This window comes from Coregonus clupeaformis, unplaced genomic scaffold, assembly GCF_020615455.1.
Source record: "Coregonus clupeaformis isolate EN_2021a unplaced genomic scaffold, ASM2061545v1 scaf0534, whole genome shotgun sequence".
Classification (NCBI taxonomy): Eukaryota; Metazoa; Chordata; class Actinopteri; order Salmoniformes; family Salmonidae; genus Coregonus; species Coregonus clupeaformis.
In genome coordinates, this window is record NW_025533989.1 from 224,867 (window position 1) to 245,000 (window position 20,134).

The following is a 20,134-nucleotide window of genomic DNA, read 5'->3' on the forward strand; positions in this document are numbered from 1 at the left end:
GTTACACTACAGAGATGACAGTTACACTACAGAGGACAGTTACACTACAGAGAGACTACAGTTACACTACAGAGAGACTACAGTTACACTACAGAGAGACTACAGTTACACTACAGAGAGATGACAGTTACACTACAGAGAGCTACAGTTACACTACAGAGACTACAGTTACACTACAGAGAGACTACAGTTACACTACAAGAGAGACTACAGTTACACTACAGAGACTACAGTTACACTACAGAGAGACTACAGTTACACTACAGAGAGAGACTACGCAGTTACACTACAGAGAGACTACAGTTACACTACAGAGAGACTACAGTTACACTACAGAGAGACTACAGTTACACTACAGAGAGACTACAGTTACACTACAGAGAGACTACAGTTACACTACAGAGAGACTACAGTTACACTACAGAGAGACTACAGTTACACTACAGAGAGACTACAGTTACACTACAGAGAGACGACAGTTACACTACAGAGAGACTACAGTTACACTACAGAGACTACAGTTACACTACAGAGAGACTACAGTTACACTACAGAGAGACGACAGTTACACTACAGAGAGACTACAGTTACACTACAGAGAGACGACAGTTACACTACAGAGACTAGTTACACTACAGAGAGACTACAGTTACACTACAGAGAGACTACAGTTACACTACAGAGAGACTGACAGTTACACTACAGAGAGACGACAGTTACACTACAGAGAGACTACAGTTACACTACAGAGAGACTACAGTTACACTACAGAGAGACTGACAGTTACACTACAGAGAGATACAAGTTACACTACAGAGAGACTACAGTTACACTACAGAGAGACTACAGTTACACTACAGAGAGACTACAGTTACACTACAGAGAGACTACAGTTACACCACAGAGAGACTACAGTTACACTACAGAGAGACTACAGTTACACTACAGAGAGACTACAGTTACACTACAGAGAGACTACAGTTACACTACAGAGACGACAGTTACACTACAGAGACAGTTAGTTACACTACAGAGAGACTACAGTTACACTACAGAGAGACTACAGTTACACTACAGAGAGACTACAGTTACACTACAGAGAGACTACAGTTACACTACAGAGAGACTACAGTTACACTACAGAGAGACTACAGTTACACTACAGAGAGACACAGTTACCACTACAGAGAGCATGTTACATACAGAGACTACAGTTACACTACAAGAGACTACCCAGTTACACTACACAGAAGAAGTTACTACAGAGACACTACAGTTACCTACAGAGAGATTACAGTTACACTACAGAGAGACTACAGTTACACTACAGAGAGACTACAGTTACACTACAGAGAGACTGCAGTTACACTACAGAGAGACTACAGTTACACTACAGAGAGACTACAGTTACACTACAGAGAGACTACAGTTACACTACAGAGATCGACAGTTACACTACAGAGAGACGACAGTTACACTACAGAGAGACTACAGTTACACTACAGAGAGACTACAGTTACACTACAGAGACGACAGTTACACTACAGAGAGACTACAGTTACACTACAGAGAGACTACAGTTACACTACAGAGAGATGACAGTTACACTACAGAGAGACACAGTTACACTACAGAGAGACTACAGTTACACTACAGAGAGACTACAGTTACACTACAGAGAGACTACAGTTACACTACAGAGAGACTACAGTTACACTACAGAGAGACGACAGTTACACTACAGAGAGACTACAGTTACACTACAGAGAGAGACAGTTACACTACAGAGAGACTACAGTTACACTACAGAGAGACTACAGTTACACTACAGAGAGACTACAGTTACACTACAGAGAGACAGTTAACTACAGCAGTTACACTGCAGAGACTACAGTTACACTACACAGAGAGACGACAGTTACACTACAAGAGACAGAACAGAGGACTACAGTTACACTACAGAGAGACTACAGTTACACTACAGAGAGACTACAGTTACAGTTACACTACGAGAGAGACGACAGTTACACTACAGAGAGACGACAGTTACACTACAGAGAGACTACAGTTACACTACAGAGAGACGACAGTTACACTACAGAGAGACTACAGTTACACTACAGAGAGATGACAGTTACACTACAGAGAGATTACAGTTACACTACAGAGAGACTACAGTTACACTACAGAGAGACTACATTACTACAGAGAGACTACAGTTACACTACAGAGAGACTACAGTTACACTACAGAGCTACAGTTATACTACAGAGAGACACGTTACACTACAGAGAGACGACAGTTACACTACAGAGAGGCGACAGTTACACTACAGAGAGCGACTTACACAGTTACACTACAGAGAGACTACAGTTACACTACGAGAGACTACAGTTACACTACAGAGAGACTACAGTTACACTACAGAGAGATGACAGTTACACTACAGAGAGACTGACAGTTACACTACAGAGAGACTACAGTTACACTACAGAGAGACTACAGTTACACTACAGAGAGACTACAGTTACACTACAGAGAGACTACAGTTACACTACAGAGAGATGACAGTTACACTACAGAGAGACTACAGTTACACTACAGAGAGATGACAGTTACACTACAGAGAGACTACAGTTACACTACAGAGAGACTACAGTTACACTACAGAGAGACTACAGTTACACTACAGAGAGACTACAGTTACACTACAGAGATCGACAGTTACACTACAGAGAGACTACAGTTACACTACAGAGAGACTACAGTTACACTACAGAGAGACTACAGTTACACTACAGAGAGACGACATTACACTACAGAGACTAGCAGTTACACTACAGAGAGACTACAGTTACACTACAGAGATACAGTTACACTACAGAGAGACTACAGTTACACTACAGAGAGAGGACAGTTACACTACACAGAGACGACAGTTACACTACAGAGAGACTACAGTTACACTACAGAGAGACTACAGTTACACTACAGAGAGACTACAGTTACACTACAGAGAGAGTACAGTTACACTACAGAGAGACTACAGTTACACTACAGAGAGACTACAGTTACACTACAGAGAGACTCAAATGTAGGTTGTGTAAGTGTTTACCCAGCATGTGCCTTATTCCAGATAACAATTCACACAGGAATAGTATTTCCAAACTGCCCCCTGTATTTTTTATATATATATTTTTGAACTCTTATGATGGAAACCTGGAGATTTTTATTCTAAGCGTGAATATATTAAACATCATGCCAAGCTGAATACTTGTGCTTGGCTGCCAAATGTGTAGGTGTCCCCATAATATTTAAATTGAGGAAGTGTGATAATAATAATAATCTTTATTTTAGCGATCCACGTAGACGTCCCTCCTAATGAAAAGCCCCCCCCCCCATCCTACTGATGAGAGCTGCTGAACAGCGCACCGCACTTGAACTGCGTTATGAGAAAGTGAACCTGCCATTTCCAAAAATATTAGCTCAGTGGGGAATCGGGGACGCCCTGATGTGCGATCTATTACCTACATTTACAGCCAGATTTTCATGAAATAGGCCAAGGCACAATATGTTTTTATAGCGCATTTCATTAATCTGCCGCATTTGGCGATGTTCAATTTCTATTCATTGGCACAAGACGAAGCCTATAAACAAAAGTACTCAATGTGAAAGTTTATCCATTCATTTGAAATCTATATAATTTAATATATAATAAATATTTAATATAATATATAATTAATATAAAATATATAATTAATATATAATATTTACATTTGAGTCATTTAGCAGACGCTCTTACACAGAGCGACTTACAGGAGCAATTAGGGTTAAGTGCCTTGCTTAAGGGCACAGACAGATTTTTTCACCTAGTCGGCTCGGGGATTAGAACCAGCGACCTTTCGGTTACTGGCACAACGCTCTTACCCACTAAGCTACCTGCCGCCAGAATATATAATATAATATATCATTAATATATAATATAATATAATATATACAGAGCGCTTCTTGTTTTCTTTCTCAAACTGATCAAAGCACCTGTCAATCTCCGTAATGTCTCGGAAAAACATAGGGGATTTCGTTACGCACGGGACTAGTTTTGTCAGAGGAGCTTGGAGTTTGACAAAAAACAGTAGGTTATTCTGTCTGGAATAGTTACTCTACTGCCATGTAAAAATTACTGCCATGGCACACTCAAGACGGGACAAAAAATTACATATGTGGTGTTTTGTGCTCGTGCACATAATGACATTACCCGACCTCCCCAAGTAAAAGGAATCCCGTCTGAATAGGGCTTAGGTGAATGACTCAATAATGAGTGAGTAGGTGGTAGATAAGAGGAATGTGGCATGTATAAATGTTCTGGGTTTTTGGGGTTTTATGACCGACTATGAACACTTGAATGACTGGAGGTCTGATGTGTCCAAGGGTGCATTGCTACAAAGGATTTACCCCCAAAACTGGACCCCCTCACCCTAACCCCGACAACGGGCCCCCCTCACATCTTCTGTCCTGGTCAGTGTGACTTTAACCAGAGAGGACAGAGGAGAGGGGAGGAATTCAACTATTTAACATACTGACACACGCAGTCACACACACACACAGTCACACACACACACACACACACAGTCACACAGTCACACACACACAGTCACACACACACTGCTGCTGCTCCTCCTCTCTTGTGCTCCAAAACTCAGAGGTGTCACAGTGTTGACTGAGGGCTGCTGATTTACTAAAGACATAATTCCAGCCCTAATTTATTCTACAATGTAGAATAATAGTGAAGACATCAAAACTATAAAAGAACACATATGGAATCATGTAGTAACCAAAAAAGTGTTAAACAAATCAAATAATATTTTATATTTGAGATTCTTCAAATAGCCACCATTTGCCTTGATGACAGCTTTGCACACTCTTGGCATTCTCTCATCCAGCTTCATGAGGTAGTCACCTGGAATGCATTTCAATTAACAGGTGTACCTTCTTAAAAGTTAATTTGTGGAATTTCTTTCCTTCTTAATGCGTTTGAGCCAATCAGTTGTGTTGTGACAAGGTAGGGGGGTATACAGAATATAGCCCTATTTGTTAAAAGACCAAGTCCATATTATGGCAAGAACAGCTCAAATAAGCAAAGAGAAACGACAGTCCATCATTACTTTAAGACATGAAGGTCAGTCAATCTGGAAGATCTGAAGAACTTTGAAAGTTTCTTCAAGTGCAGTCGCAAAAACCATCAAGCGCTATGATGAAACTGGCTCTCATGAGGACCGCCACAGGAATGGAAGACCCAGAGTTACCTCTGCTGCAGAGGATACATTCATTAGAGTTCCCAGGCTCAGAATTTGCAGCCCAAATAAATGCTTCACAGAGTTCAAGTAACAGACACATGTCCACATCAACTGTTCAGAGGGGACTGTGTGGTCGAATTGCTGCAAAGACACCACTACTAAAGGACACCAATAAGAAGAAGAGACCTGCTTGGTCCAAGATACACGAGTAATGGACATTTGACTGGTGGAAATTTGTCCTTTGGTCTGGAGTGCAAATTGGAGATTTTTGTCTTTGTGAGACGTGGTGTGGGTGAACGGATGATCTCCGCATGTGTATTTCCCACTGGAAAGCATGGAGGAGGTGGTGTTATGGTGCTTTGCTGGTGACACTGTCTGTGATTTATTTAGAATTCAAGGCACACTTAACCAGCATGGCTACCACAGCATTCTGCAGCGTTACGCCATCCCATCTGGTTTGGGCTTAGTGGGACTATCATTTGTTTTTTAACAGGACAATGACCCAACACACCTCCAGGCTGTGTAAGGGCTATTTTACCAAGAAGGAGAGTGATGGAGTGCTGCATCAGGTGACCTGGCCTCCACAATTCCCCGACCTCAACCCAATTGAAATGGTTTGGGAATAGTCAGACGGCAGAGTGAAGGAAAAGCAGCCAACAAGTGCTCAGCATATGTGGGAACTCCTTCAAGACTGTTGGAAAAGCATTCCAGGTGAAGCTGGTTGAGAGAATGCCAAGAGTGTGCAAAGCTGTCATCAAGGCAAAGGGTGGCTATTTGAAGAATCTCAAATATATTTAGATTTGTTTAACACTTTTGGTTACTACATGATTCCATATGTGTAATTTCATAGTTTTGATGTCTTCACTATTATTCTACAATGTAGACAATTTTTAAAATAAAGAAAAACCCTTGAATGAGTAGGTGTCCAAACTTTTGACTGGTACTAGAGAGCGAGAGCGAGAGAGTGCTTCTACACCTGCATTACTAGCTGTTTGGGGTTTTAGGCTGGGTTTCTGTACAGCACTTCGAGATATTAGCTGATGTACGAAGGGCTATATAAAATAAAATTGATTGATTGATTGATTGAGAGAGCCAACCTGATGCAAGGTCCCCTCCAAGGCTTCATTCTGTCTAACCCCCTACAACTGGATGATCATATTCAGAACAGTTGATTTACTCCCTACACACACACCATCCACAATTCTAACCTAACACTAGAGTACAGCAACTAGGAAACAGCCTCCCCACTTCTACCCAGTCATTACCCCCTACCTACCACAGTAACCCTACATGTCTGGGGGCATGAATGTGCCCTACCCCCTAACTCTACCATTCCCCTGCCATGTACCCTTTAACCTCCTGGATGTGCCTGCAGAGAACTTAACCGCTTAACCCCGTCTGGCCGCGGTAGGAAATGGAAAGCCGGAGGGGCCAAAACACATACATCACACACAGACACAACGGAATGTGGCTTTACTTTTTTCTACCTCCTTTTAGTCCATACAATTAACCCTCGACTTCTAATGAAACAGGGAACTCTTCAACGTGCCTTTTTGGGTAGGGACTGTGTGAGGTGCTACACCGGGTAGGGACTGTGTGAGGTGCTACACCGGGTAGGGACTGTGTGAGGTGCTACACCGGGTAGGGACTGTGTGAGGTGCTACACCGGGTAGGGACTGTGTGAGGTGCTACACCGGGTAGGGACTGTGTGAGGTGCTACACCGGGTAGGGACTGTGTGAGGTGCTACACCGGGTAGGGACTGTGTGAGGTGCTACACCGGCTAGGGACTGTGTGAGGTGCTACACCGGGTAGGGACTGTGTGAGGTGCTACACCGGGTAGGGACTGTGTGAGGTACTACACCGGCTAGGGACTGTGTGAGGTGCTACACCGGGTAGGGACTGTGTGAGGTGCTACACCGGCTAGGGACTGTGTGAGGTGCTACACCGGCTAGGGACTGTGTGAGGTGCTACACCGGGTAGGGACTGTGTGAGGTGCTACACCGGCTAGGGACTGTGTGAGGTGCTACACCGGGTAGGGACTGTGTGAGGTGCTACACCGGCTAGGGACTGTGTGAGGTGCTACACCGGCTAGGGACTGTGTGAGGTGCTACACCGGCTAGGGACTGTGTGAGGTGCTACACCGGCTAGGGACTGTGTGAGGTGCTACACCGGCTAGGGACTGTGTGAGGTGCTACACCGGCTAGGGACTGTGTGAGGTGCTACACCGGCTAGGGACTGTGTGAGGTGCTACACCGGGTAGGGACTGTGTGAGGTGCTACACCGGCTAGGGACTGTGTGAGGTGCTACACCGGCTAGGGACTGTGTGAGGTGCTACACCGGGTAGGGACTGTGTGAGGTACTACACCGGCTAGGGACTGTGTGAGGAGTATGGAGAGTGTGGAAAGTTGCGTGTAGGGTAAGTGGTGGTCGGTTACCTTTTTTCATTGCCATAAGATTTCTGGGCAACTTTTGCATGCAGGATCAGGACAGTTTGGTCTCCTCGCTCCTTCAGGTAATTCCTCATTGCTTCTCTGTGAAGAGGGGGAGAGAGAAAGCGAGGGATGGAAAGAGGGGGAGAGAGAAAGCAAGGGATGGAAAGAGGGGGAGAGAGAAAGCGAGGGATGGAAAGAGGGGGAGATGGGAGAGAAAGAGGGGGAGATGGGAGAGAAAGAGGGGGAGATGGGAGAGAAAGAAGTTTGTTATTCATCCATGTATATAAAGAAGCTATAGATGACAGAAGCGACAGAGATAAAGTACACTGAACAAAAATATAAACGCAACATGCAACAATTTCAAAGATTTTACTGAGTTACAGTTCATATAAAGAAATCAGTCAATTTAAATAAATAAATTAAGGCCTAATCTATGGATTTTACGATTGGGCAGGGGCACAGCCATGTGTGGGCCTGGAAGGGCATAGGCCCACCCACTTGGGGGCCAGGCCCAGGCCAAGCCAATCAGAATTTTTTTCCCCAAACAAAATGGCTTTATTACAGACAGAAATACTCCTCAGTTTCATCTGCTGTCCGGATGGCTGGTCACGCAGGTGAACAAGCCGGATGTGGAGGTCCTGGGCTGGCGTGGTTACACGTGGTCTGCGGTTCTGAGGGCGGTTGGACGTACTGCCAAAATTCTCTAAAACGATGTTGGAGGCGGCTTATGGTAGAGAAATGAACATTCAATTCTCTGGCAACAGCTCTGGTGGACATTCCTGCAATTAGCATGCCAATTGCACGCTCCCTCAAAATTTGAGACATCTGTGGCATTGTGTTGTGTGACAAAACTGCACATTTTAGAATGGCCTTTTATTGTCCCCAGCACAAGGTGCAGCTGAGTAATGATCATGCCGTTTAATCAGCTTCTTGATATGCCACACCTGTCAGGTGGATGGATTATCTTAGCAAAGGAGAAATGCTCACTAACAGGGATGTAAACAAATGTGGCACAAAGTTGAGAGAAAGAAGCTTTTTGTGTGTATCGAACATTTCTGGGATCTTTTATTTCAGCTCATGAAACATGGGACCAACACTTTACATGTTGCGTTTATATTTTTGTTCAGTATAGATAAAACCAAAAAACAGGAACATGAAAATTCCGGGTCAATAACACTAACAACTGAAACATGGAGAGACATGAACATTTTGACAAGTTCCAGTTTGATTAGCCAATTCTCTGGTGTGCTGAAGGTTGTGTGGCTTCCACGCACAAACACACACACACACACACGGTTTGGGGCCAAAAGCTATGTTCTCTCCAGCTGGGCTGACTGAAGGGGGAGTATGGAACATTTCTGGGATCTTTCATTTCAGCTCAAGAAATATGGGACCAACACTGTACATGTTGCGTTTATTTTTTTGGTTGAGTATACACCACCAGTCAAATGTTTTAGAAGACCTACTCATTCAATGGTTTTTCTTTATTTTTACTATTTTCTACATTGTAGAATAATAGTTAAGACATCAAAACTATGAAATAACACATATGGAATCATGTAGTAACCAAAAAAGTGTTAAACAAACCAAATTATATTTTAGATTCTTCAAATAGCCACCCTTTGCCTTGATGACAGCTTTGCACACTCTTGGCATTCTCTCATCCAGCTTCATGAGGTAGTCACCTGGAATGCATTTCAATTAACAGGTGTACGTTCTTAAAAGTTAAATCTTGGAATGTCTTTCCTTCTTAATGCGTTTGAGCCAATCAGTTGTGTTGTGACAAGGTGGGGGGGGGGTATACAGAAGATAGCCCTATTTGTTAAAAGACCAAGTCCATATTATGGCAAGAACAGCTCAAATAAGCAAAGAGAAACGACAGTCCATCATTAATTTAAGACATAAAGGTCAGTCAATCTGGAAGATTTCTAGAACTTTGAAAGTTTCTTCAAGTGCAGTTGCAAAAACCATGAAGCACTATGATGAAACTGGCTCTCATGAGGACCGCCACAGGAATGGAAGACCCAGAGTTACCTCTGCTGCAGAGGATACATTCATTAGAGTTCCCAGGCTCAGAATTTGCAGCCCAAATAAATGCTTCACAGAGTTCAAGTAACAGACATCAACATCAACTGTTCAGAGGAGACTGTGTGAATTGCTGCAAAGAAACCACTACTAAAGGACACCAACAAGAAGAAGAGACTTGCTTGGGCCAAGAAACACGAGCAATGGATATTAGACCGGTGGAAATGTGTCCTTTGGTCTGGAGTCCAAATTTGAGATTTTTGGTTCCAACCGCCGTGTATTTGTGAGACGCTGTGTGGGTGAATGGATGATCTCACGTGTATTTTCCACCGGAAAGCATGGAGGAGGTGGTGTTATGGTGTGGGGGTGCATTGCTGGTGACACTGTCTGTGATTTATTTAGAATTCAAGGCACACTTAACCAGCATGGCTACCACAGCATTCTGCAGCGATTCGCCATCCCATCTGGTTTGGGCTTAGTGGGACTATCATTTGTTTTTCAACAGGACAATGACCCAACACACCTACAGGCTGTGTAAGGGCTATTTTACCAAGAAGGAGAGTGATGGAGTGCTGCATCAGATGACCTGGCCTCCAGAATCCCCTGACCTCAACCCAATTGAGATGGTTTGGGTTGAGTCGGACCGCATAGTGAAGGAAAAGCAGCCAACAAGTGCTCAGCATATGTAGGAACTCCTTCAAGACTGTTGGAAAAGCATTCCAGGTGAAGCTGGTTGAGAGAATGCCAAGAGTGTGCAAAGCTGTCGTCAAGGCAAAGGGTGGCTATTTGAAGAATCTCAAATATAAAATATATTTTGATTTGTTTAACACTTATTTGGTTACTACATGATTCCATATGTATTATTTCATAGTTTTGATGTCTTCACTATTATTGTAGAATGTAGAAAATAGTAAAAATAAAGAAAAAGCCTTGAATGAGTAGGTATTCTATAACTTTTGAGCGGTAGTGTAGATCAGACCAAAAAACAGGAACATGGAAACTCAGGGTCACTAACGCCAACATCTGAAACATGAAGAGACAGGAACATTTTGACAAGTTCCAGTTTGATTAGCCAATTCTCTGGTGTGCTGAATGTTATGTTGCGTTGCTTACACACACAGTTTGGGGCCAAAAGCTATGTTCTCTCCAGCTGGGCTGACTGAAGGGGAGGGAAAAATAAAAAACACCAAAGCACTGAGCTCACCACCAAAGAATCCACATCTCGTGTCAAAATGTTGCAAGGCCCGTGCTCCAATTACTTCTGTCAACTTAACAAAAACATAAAATGGGTTTCCATCGCATTTTCAACTCTACTGATGGTTTTGTCACCAAAAAATGGTTTCGTTATATAGCGAATGGTCGTAGCACCTGTGCTCTAGCCAACTGCTTGCAGATACAATGCGGGTATAGCCTACATAATGAGATTATTATGGACAAAAGAGAAAGATTATTTTTATTTGTCAAACGGCAGCCAAGAGCCTGATCATCATGTCACCAGAATGAGACCCTCGATATTTATTGTAAAGTAGCATAAAGCTCATCACCCTGTGGATTGTATTTTATCTGTAGCCTTATAACCATATCATTGCGTGACTAAGTTTACTTTGATATGTTATTATATCAATGTTTGCGCATAAAAGCGTTTCCACCGCCATTTCTCGTATAATTAATTTTACCGACACAAAAAGATCCCACCTTGTGTAGCGTATTTTGTTTTGTCAACATTTGGAAATGTTACCGCCACATTTGGCGTTTCCATCAGGCCTGTCGCAACATTTTTTTATCCGACGTACTTTAATGGCATAAAAAGGTTGGATGGACACCTGGTTAGTGTGTGTGTACTCGTTGAGAAACACAAAGCTAAAGATCTTCAGACCAGCAGGGGTCAAGGGTCACCCTGAGCAGACGCAATGGCCCATTTGCACAGATGTCAGTGTCACCTGACACACCCAGTGACACAGAGAGGGAGTCTCTCTCTCTCTCTCTCTCTCTCACACACACACACACACACACACACACACACACACACAGGCTGGGTGATATGACCAAAATATCACATCACTCGATTTTTCACATTTTTGACGGGACGATGCTATTTGACGGTATGATGCTATTTGGCGTTATTTTAGTTTTTTTTAATAATAAAAGTTCTATGAGTAGTGCATGATCCTAGGGTGGCGACACATTCTAAGTGTTTTAAAATGGGGCTTTCTCCATTCTGATTGTTTTATACTGTTCAATCAAACTTCAACCAACAGTTGATATTGCAATTGCGATTTGACTTGTGTGAACTGTTGGGTGAACTGTTGGAATCACGGAAAGTATTTGGGGTAATTATGGGAATTATCATTCTAATTCTATAGATACAATGTAGTAGTGGGCACTTTGAACACGGTGTTGTTTGACATGACAACGACTGAAAAAGCCTGGGAGGTGTTCATAGAATTAGGAATTAGAATAGGATCTCTATGGAGGCGTTATTGTGACAGGGTAGGAACCAAAGTGTTGGTCAGTGTTTCCCAGGGGAGTGGGACCCTATAATCTTTGCCTACATTAAAATGTTATTTTACTTAATGCAGCTAACATATTCATGCTTCGCCTATTCCTCTCTGATTTTAGAAGGTACTATTGCACAAACATGCTGATTTAGGCCTACACCATCACTGGTATCAGGCTGTATTAGCTAGCGACATTTGCGCTGACTCCATACATTTGATAGAGATTAGCATTGGCGGCTAACACTATTTATTTTAGCCACAACTTGCTAAGAAAAGACAAACTGTTTGCAGACAGTGAGACACACAAACTAATAGTGTAATTATAGGACGCTTGTGGATTTATATTAAGAAGAAGAAGCGGAAAGCAGCTTCGGTGTCATCAACATATTGTTGTATCTGCTGCGCTGACTATGCAGACTGAAGAGATGGTCGACAAATTATCTCGTGGTCGAGAAACAACAATTGCACTCCGACACGGGGCGGGTGGCAAATCACATTTAACAAACCAAACATTAAAAGACCGTTATAGAAGGTAAAGATCCAAACTAGTCCGTGCATCAATACCGGTATATAGTAAAATACAGTATATCGCCCAGTCATAACACACACACACAGGCTGCAGGCCTTTTTTATGGAAAAAAATGAGACCCCTGAGACACGAGAGAGAGAGAGAGAGAGAGAGAGAGAGAGAGAGAGAGAGAGAGAGAGAGAGAGAGAGAGAGAGAGAGAGAGAGAGAGAGAGAGAGAGAGAGAGAGAGAGAGAGAGAGACAGAGACAGAGATTGTTGTGTCTACTGCATACATCAGCAAGAAGCATAGAGAGAGAGAGAGATGGAGATAGAGATAGAGATAGAGATAGAGAAGAGATAGAGCATAGAGAGAGAGAGGATAGAGAGAGAGAGAGAGAGAGAGAGAGAGAGAGAGAGAGAGAGAGAGAGAGACGAGAGAGAGAGAGAGAGAGAGAGAGAGAGAGAGAGAGAGAGAGAGAGAGAGAGAGAAGAGATAGAGAGAGAGAGGAGAGAGAGAGAGAGAGAGAGAGAGAGAGAGAGAGAGAGAGAGAGAGAGAGAGAGAGAGAGAGAGAGAGAGACGAAGGGAGCCATATTATTATAGATGCCTATAATCATCTGATGCTATGGTGATCTACTCAACTGATATTTCTACACGTGGCTTTGGCCCCTGGCCCACCCCGGAGCCCACAGCCCTGGCTGATTGGTTGGTTACAGGGGAACACACTCACTCAGCTCAGAACATGGTGATGTCATGCTCACAGTGTGCGTGTCATTGGACACCGTTGATACTGATGGTGACTTTCCCGCCGAGAGGGTGACATCAGAGATAAGACTAGGGTGGAGTAGAGATGCGGGATTAATGTGACCCCTAGACACTGGTCTGAGGACAGTTTTGCACTTCCTTGCATAATGGTCACGGTTTGGATATGTGGAGGGTAGGCTGATCCTGGATCTGTGCCTAAGCGACAAATTCTATCAATAAATAAAAAATACACTGAGCTGCCATATTGATGAAGCTATTTTGTAGTTTGTTTTTCTCGTTGGTCAGTTGGGTTTGTAGTTCGTACCTTGAGTTGCCAGGGCAGGGGGAAATGAAAGTTCCAGATTTCACCCTAAAGATGAGACTTTTGAGGAAGTGTGTGGGTTAAAGTCATGGAGTATGTTGTTGCCACCTCACCAATATGGCTGCTGCCCTTGTGGAACTCGTGATTGGGGATGGAAGTAGGCTACCCTATTTGTTGTTGGATCAGAGCTGACTGGCAGAGATGGCCACAGAGCTAACCGAGAGAGAGAGAGAGAGAGAGAGAGAAAGAGAGCGAGAGAGAGAGGAAAGAGCGAGAGATTGCTGCAGCATGTGACTGTATGCTGACAGAAAACCACTAACACCTTCCTGCATCCAAACTAGAAAATAGCCTCTTTTTTTTTTATGTTGTTTTTTTACACAAATGCACACACAAGCACTGCTTGATAGTATGGCTGGGAATAGCCAGGGACCTCATGATAAGATATTATCACAATACTTAGTAGCAGATACAATATATATTGAGATGATGATGATTCTATATGTATTGCAATATGTATTTGATACTATGATTTTATTGCGATATGTATTTGATACTGTGATTTTATTGCGATTTGATGTTCTAAACATAGTGCTCACCATATGTCTGCTGCTGAGGGACAAGAGAGAGCCATGAGAAAACCAGTTTTGATCAGTCATGGAAATAAAAGTGCTGAAAACTAATTTGCTCCCTATTTAAAAAGAAGATGGAAAACAAGTGATGAAGGAATAACACAGTTTTGGTAGAGGTTCAGCCAACTAGTGCAAAAATAATATTGCGATATATTGTCAAAAATAATATCCTGATATGTAACTATCGATTTTTCCCCCATCACCAGTTGATAGTTCAAGCAGGATTAGAGTGTAACAGGCCTTTTCTCCACAAAAAGCACTGGGTTATTCCAAAAACAGATCTTCACAGAGAGATCGTTATTCGCTTGGGAGTGGCATTGGTCAAAAACCAATGAACTGTTTGAATGCATTTCAATCCTTGTTACAAATGGTTGGTCCTATAGTAAGAAAGTTGTCCCATGTTCATACTAACAGTCCTGGAGGACGACTGTTGGTTAAGATGTGGTTGTGGTCGTAGAGCATTTCTTTCTTTCTTTCTTTCTTTCTTTCTTTCTTTCTTTCTTTCTTTCTTTCTTTCTTTCTTTGTGTCTGTGTGTCTGTGTGTCTGTGTGTCTGTGTGTCTGTGTGTCTGTGTGTCTGTGTGTCTGTGTGTTTATGAAGGCAGTGAGGGGAGCACCATTAGTCTTTTACACCCCTGGAGGGGCCAGACGGCCAGAAGGCCAAGTTCACCCAGCATTCACACACCATGTTCTCACTCACACACACACACCAGGGTTTCCGTTAGGAAAATGTGGCGCTGGACATTTGACCGGCAACATTTTAATTTACCGGACGTTTGAGATATCTGCCGGACCCATACGCATTGGGTGCGTAACCTGATTAGGGTGTCCACCCACGGTGCTCAGAATGACATAAATCACATTTAGATTATGGTTATTCATATTAACAGAACATGCAAGTTAATGATGCAATGATGTGCGGTCCTTCTTACCGAATTCTGATGTGAACTTTGAAGATGTCAGAATAACTGTCCACATTTACTTTTCCTCAGCCAACAAGACGAGTAACGAACAGCAAAATCACTAGCCTATGTCAATCTACTATCCCCCATAGTAGAAAAGTTGACCTATTCTATTGGTCAGCTTGTCGAGAAAGAAATAGCCTAGTCCAATCAGACTCTGGGAAGGTTGTGGGAAGATAGATCCCAAATTCCTACAACCAGTAGGACTATAAAAAATATATATACAAAAAATTACGTTAAAAAGCAATGAGTCTGATGCAACAGATCAGAATGTTTAGCTTAAAAAAGTTCATAAACTATTATTTATTCACGTTATCAGTGCAGCAATGCGCACAAGGCAGTCAGCTACGTGTGAATGTTTGTTCCATAATGAAGTTAGCATCTCAGTGCTAGAGGCGTCACTACAGACCCTGGTTCGATTCCAGGCTGTATCACAATCCGGCCGTGATTGGGAGTCCCTTAGGGCGGCGCACATTTGGCCAGCATCGTCCGGGTTTGGCCGGGGTAGGCCGTCATTGTAAATAAGAATGTGTTCTTAACTGACTTGCCTAGTTAAATAAAGGTTATAAAAAATATATATATATATATATATATATATAAAAAAAAGTGTTGTCAAAAGTGTACTGCACATGAAAGCGGTTTCATGTGACAGAGATGAAAATAACCATTAGAAATGCAGAAAGAGAGGAGATCTAACAGGCTACTTTGAAGCAAGGTAAGACATGCCTCATAATATCTATTAAAACGTTCATACCGGCTCCAGCTCATTGCAAAGTGGTGTGTGAGGTGCTGATGATGCCGGTGGATTTACTGTTTGAGATGCTGCAGCAGCTCTCCTGCTGTCTGACAGGTTTTCAGCTCAAAGACTCTGCATCTATATGCTGCACGCGTGTGATGAATAAGACACGTAACAAATATACTGTACACACGCGCCAATTTCATTCCACTAAATTATGCAAATTGACCTATAGACCGACCACTAAGCATGACCAGTCAAATGTACTGTACATGTCGGTTGTTTTGCTCTAGGACGCCACAAACCTCAAGACTCGTCTGAAGGTAGCCTGGTACCAGTTTAAAATAATGAATGGAAGTACTGTATCTATGGAAGTAGTTTGTGCCTAAACAAGGGGTTAAATGTGCAAAAAAATATATATAATTAATTTCATGATCTTTCTTATATCTCAGATATAGGACAGACACCCAGGTGGTAAGGGTAGGTAACAACACATCTGCCACACTGATCCTCAACACGGGGGCCCCTCAGGGGTGCGTGCTCAGTCCCCTCCTGTACTCTCTGTTCACCCATGACTGCATGGCCAGGCACGACTCCAACACCATCATTAAGTTTTGCCGACTGACACAACAGTGGTAGGCCTGATCACCGACAACGATGAGACAGCCTATGGGAGGAGGTCAGAGATCTGGCCGTGTGGTGCCAGGACAACAACCTCTCCCTCAACGTGACCAAGACAAAGGAGATGATTGTGGACTACAGGAAAAAAAAAGAGGACTTGAGCACGCCCCCATTCTCATCGACGGGGCTGTAGTGGAACAGGTTGAGAGCTTCAAGTTCCTTGGTGTCCACATCACCAACGAACTATCATGGTCCAAACACACCAAGACAGTCGTGAAGAGGGCACGACAAAGCCTATTCCCCCTCAGGAGACTAAAAAGATTTGGCATGGGTCCTCAGATCCTCAAAAAATTCTACAGCTGCACCATCGAGAGCATCCTGACTGGTTGCATCACCGCCTGGTATGGCAACTGCTTGGCCTCTGACCGCAAGGCACTACAGAGGGTAGTGCGTACGGCCCAGTACATCACTGGGGCAAAGCTCCCTGCCATCCAGGACCTCTATACCAGGCGGTGTCAGAGGAAGGCCCTCAAAATTGTCAAAGACTCCAGCCACCCTAGTCATAGACTGTTCTCTCTGCTACCGCACGGCAAGCGGTACCGGAGTGCCAAGTCTAGGTCCAAAAGACTTCTCAACAGCTTCTACCCCAAGCCATAAGACTCCTGAACAGCTAATCATGGCTACCGGACTATTTGCACTGCCCCCCACCCCATCCTTTTTACGCTGCTGCTACTCTGTTAAGTATTTATGCATAGTCACTTTAACTCTACCCACATGTACATATTACCTCAACTACCTCAACTAGCCGGTGCCCCCGCACATTGACTCTGCAACTGTAATGACGCTCCAGGAGAGTGAGGATCCATTTGCAGTTTTATTACAATCTGGGTCGTACAAACAGGGTCAATCGCCAGCAGACACAACAGTAGGGATAAGGCAACTCGTAATCCAGGTACAGGCATAAGGTCAGGGCAGGCAGCAAGCTTACCAAAATCAGTCCAGTAAAGAATATAGTCCAGGGCAGGCAGCAAAGAATCAAGGAGGGAAAAACAGTCCAGAGTAAATCCACGGGCAGACAGACACAGGCAAAAACGCACAGAAATGATCACCAGGGTAAACAAGACTTCGCAAGGGGAGAGAGTTTGAGAGCACCTAAATAGTCTACTGATGGGAGTCAGGTGCAACGGTAATCAGAGCCAGGTATGTGGGAAATGTAGTTCAGGGGTTTAATACTCAGGAGAGGGTTCCCTCTGGTGGTGAGCAGGAGGAACAGCGGGAGTCTCATTTGTGACAGCAACGGTACCCCCCTGTATATATAGCCTCCCTACTGTCACTTTATTTTACTGTATATATAGCCTCCCTACTGTCACTTTATTTTACTTCTGCTCTTTTTTTCTCAACACTTTTTGTTGTTGTTGTTTTATTCTTACTTTTTTTGTTTAAAATAAATGCACTGTTGGTTAAGGGCTGTAAGTAAGCATTTCACTGTAATGTCTGCACCTGTTGTATTCGGCGCATGTGACCAATAAAATTTGATTTGATTTGATTTGATTTGACACTTATTTTTTTTACTATCTGTTTTTCCATGTATGAATCTATATGTTATTCAATGCCTTTCTATAGGCTAATAGCAGTAAAGCCAAATCCGTATTTTTTAAACATATTTTTTTTTTTTATATACCTAAAGGGGTCCTAAAATTCTAAATCAAATAGCTAAATGATCCTTGGTATGACCATCTTAAAACAATTTCATATGTTAACTTAGTAGAACGATCTCCAGGATTAGACTCTAGGCTAACCAGTCAAAAGGGTAGCTAACTAGAAGGCTGGTGGTGACTGGTTAGCTACGGAGAAGCAATGCACGGTGCGTATAATCGGAGGCGGAGCCGGAGCTGAACCTGTCATCACTTACTCCCCCACAGCTCACCAGCTGAACAGAACTGCGCTCGTCTTGATTTAGTCAACTGAAATGAAATGAGTTACTGTTTTTTTTCTGGGTTTGACAAATATATTTTTGATTAAATGAACACTGGTTCAGCAGTAGCAGCGCTGTCTTCTCTTCCCTAGCAGTTGAAACTCAAACATAGAAAAACAACCTAGCTTGTGAACAAAACAATGTAAATAGCCAAGAAACACAAGGACAAAGATGAATCTAAAGATGAATCTTTCACTCAGCTCTTCACGTGCTCACAGCCCCCAGCCAGCAGGCAGTGTTGCAGAGCGAGGTGGGATAGGCTATAGGATTCCTAGTTCTTTGACTTTGTGTGATTCATTTACCAGCTATGAAACAAAATGGCAGAAATACTTTGAAAACAGCTACTGCAGGATCAGTGGTGTAAAGTACTCAAGTAAAAATACTTTAAAGTACTACTTAAGTAGTTTTTTGGGTATCTGTACTTTATAATTTATATTTTTGACAACTTTTACTTTTACTTCACTACATTCATAAAGAAAATAATGTACTTTTTACTCCATACATTTTCCCTGACACCCAAAAGTACTGGTTACATTGCTTAGCAGGACAGGAAAATTGTCAAATTCACGCACTTATCAAGAAAACATGTGGTCATCCCTACTGCCTCTGATCTGGCGAACTCACTAAACACAAATGCATCTTTTGTAAATGATGTCTGAGTGTTGGAGTGTGCCCCTGGCTATCCGTACATTTTCAAAACAAGAAAATGGTGCCGTCTGCTTTGCTTAATATAAGGAATTTGAAATGATTTATACTTTTACTTTTGATACTTAAATATATTTTAGCAATTACATTTACTTTTGATACTTAAGTATATTTAGAACCAAATACTTTGACTTTTACTCAAGTAGTATTTTACTGGGTGACTTTCACTTTTACTTGAGTAACTTTCTATTAAGGTATCTATACTTCTACTCAAGTATGACAATTGGGTACTTTTTCCACCGCTGTGCAGAATTTATTTTACTATAAATGTGATCATACTTGGCTATTTCTATTCATGAATGTGAGTGAAATGCTCACACTGTGGAGCCCTGACCACCCGCCAACGTGGCTGGTGACCACCCGCCAATGCCCAAATCTACCCGCATTTGGAGCATTTTAGGACCTGGACCCAAGTCATCTGATTTGAGAAAGGAAGTGACATATATGGGCATTTCATCACCACCCCTAGTAGACACACACACAGCAACACGCACAGTACACACCACACCCACGCAACAACAAAACACACACGCAACAAGAGATGACCAGAACACGCAACCAAAAGTGATAAGCAACGAGACGCGAGGCACGCAACCACACAAGAAATGATACAACACATCAAAAGGAGAACTGAACAGGACAATACTGAATAGGACAATACTGGACAGCAAAACTACTCATGCA

General features: G+C 42.8%; 1 protein-coding gene across 1 annotated transcript in view; it reads right to left on the minus strand.

Annotated features, from left to right (window-relative positions):
* Window positions 1–20,134, minus strand: part of LOC121559008 (suppressor of hairless protein homolog) — a 100,063-nt gene that overhangs the window by 51,564 nt on the left and 28,365 nt on the right. Inside the window, exon 3 of the mRNA XM_041872304.2 lies at window positions 7,731–7,826. Coding sequence (XP_041728238.1) covers window positions 7,731–7,826 — 96 coding nt within the window. The remainder of the gene's footprint in view (window positions 1–7,730; window positions 7,827–20,134) is intronic.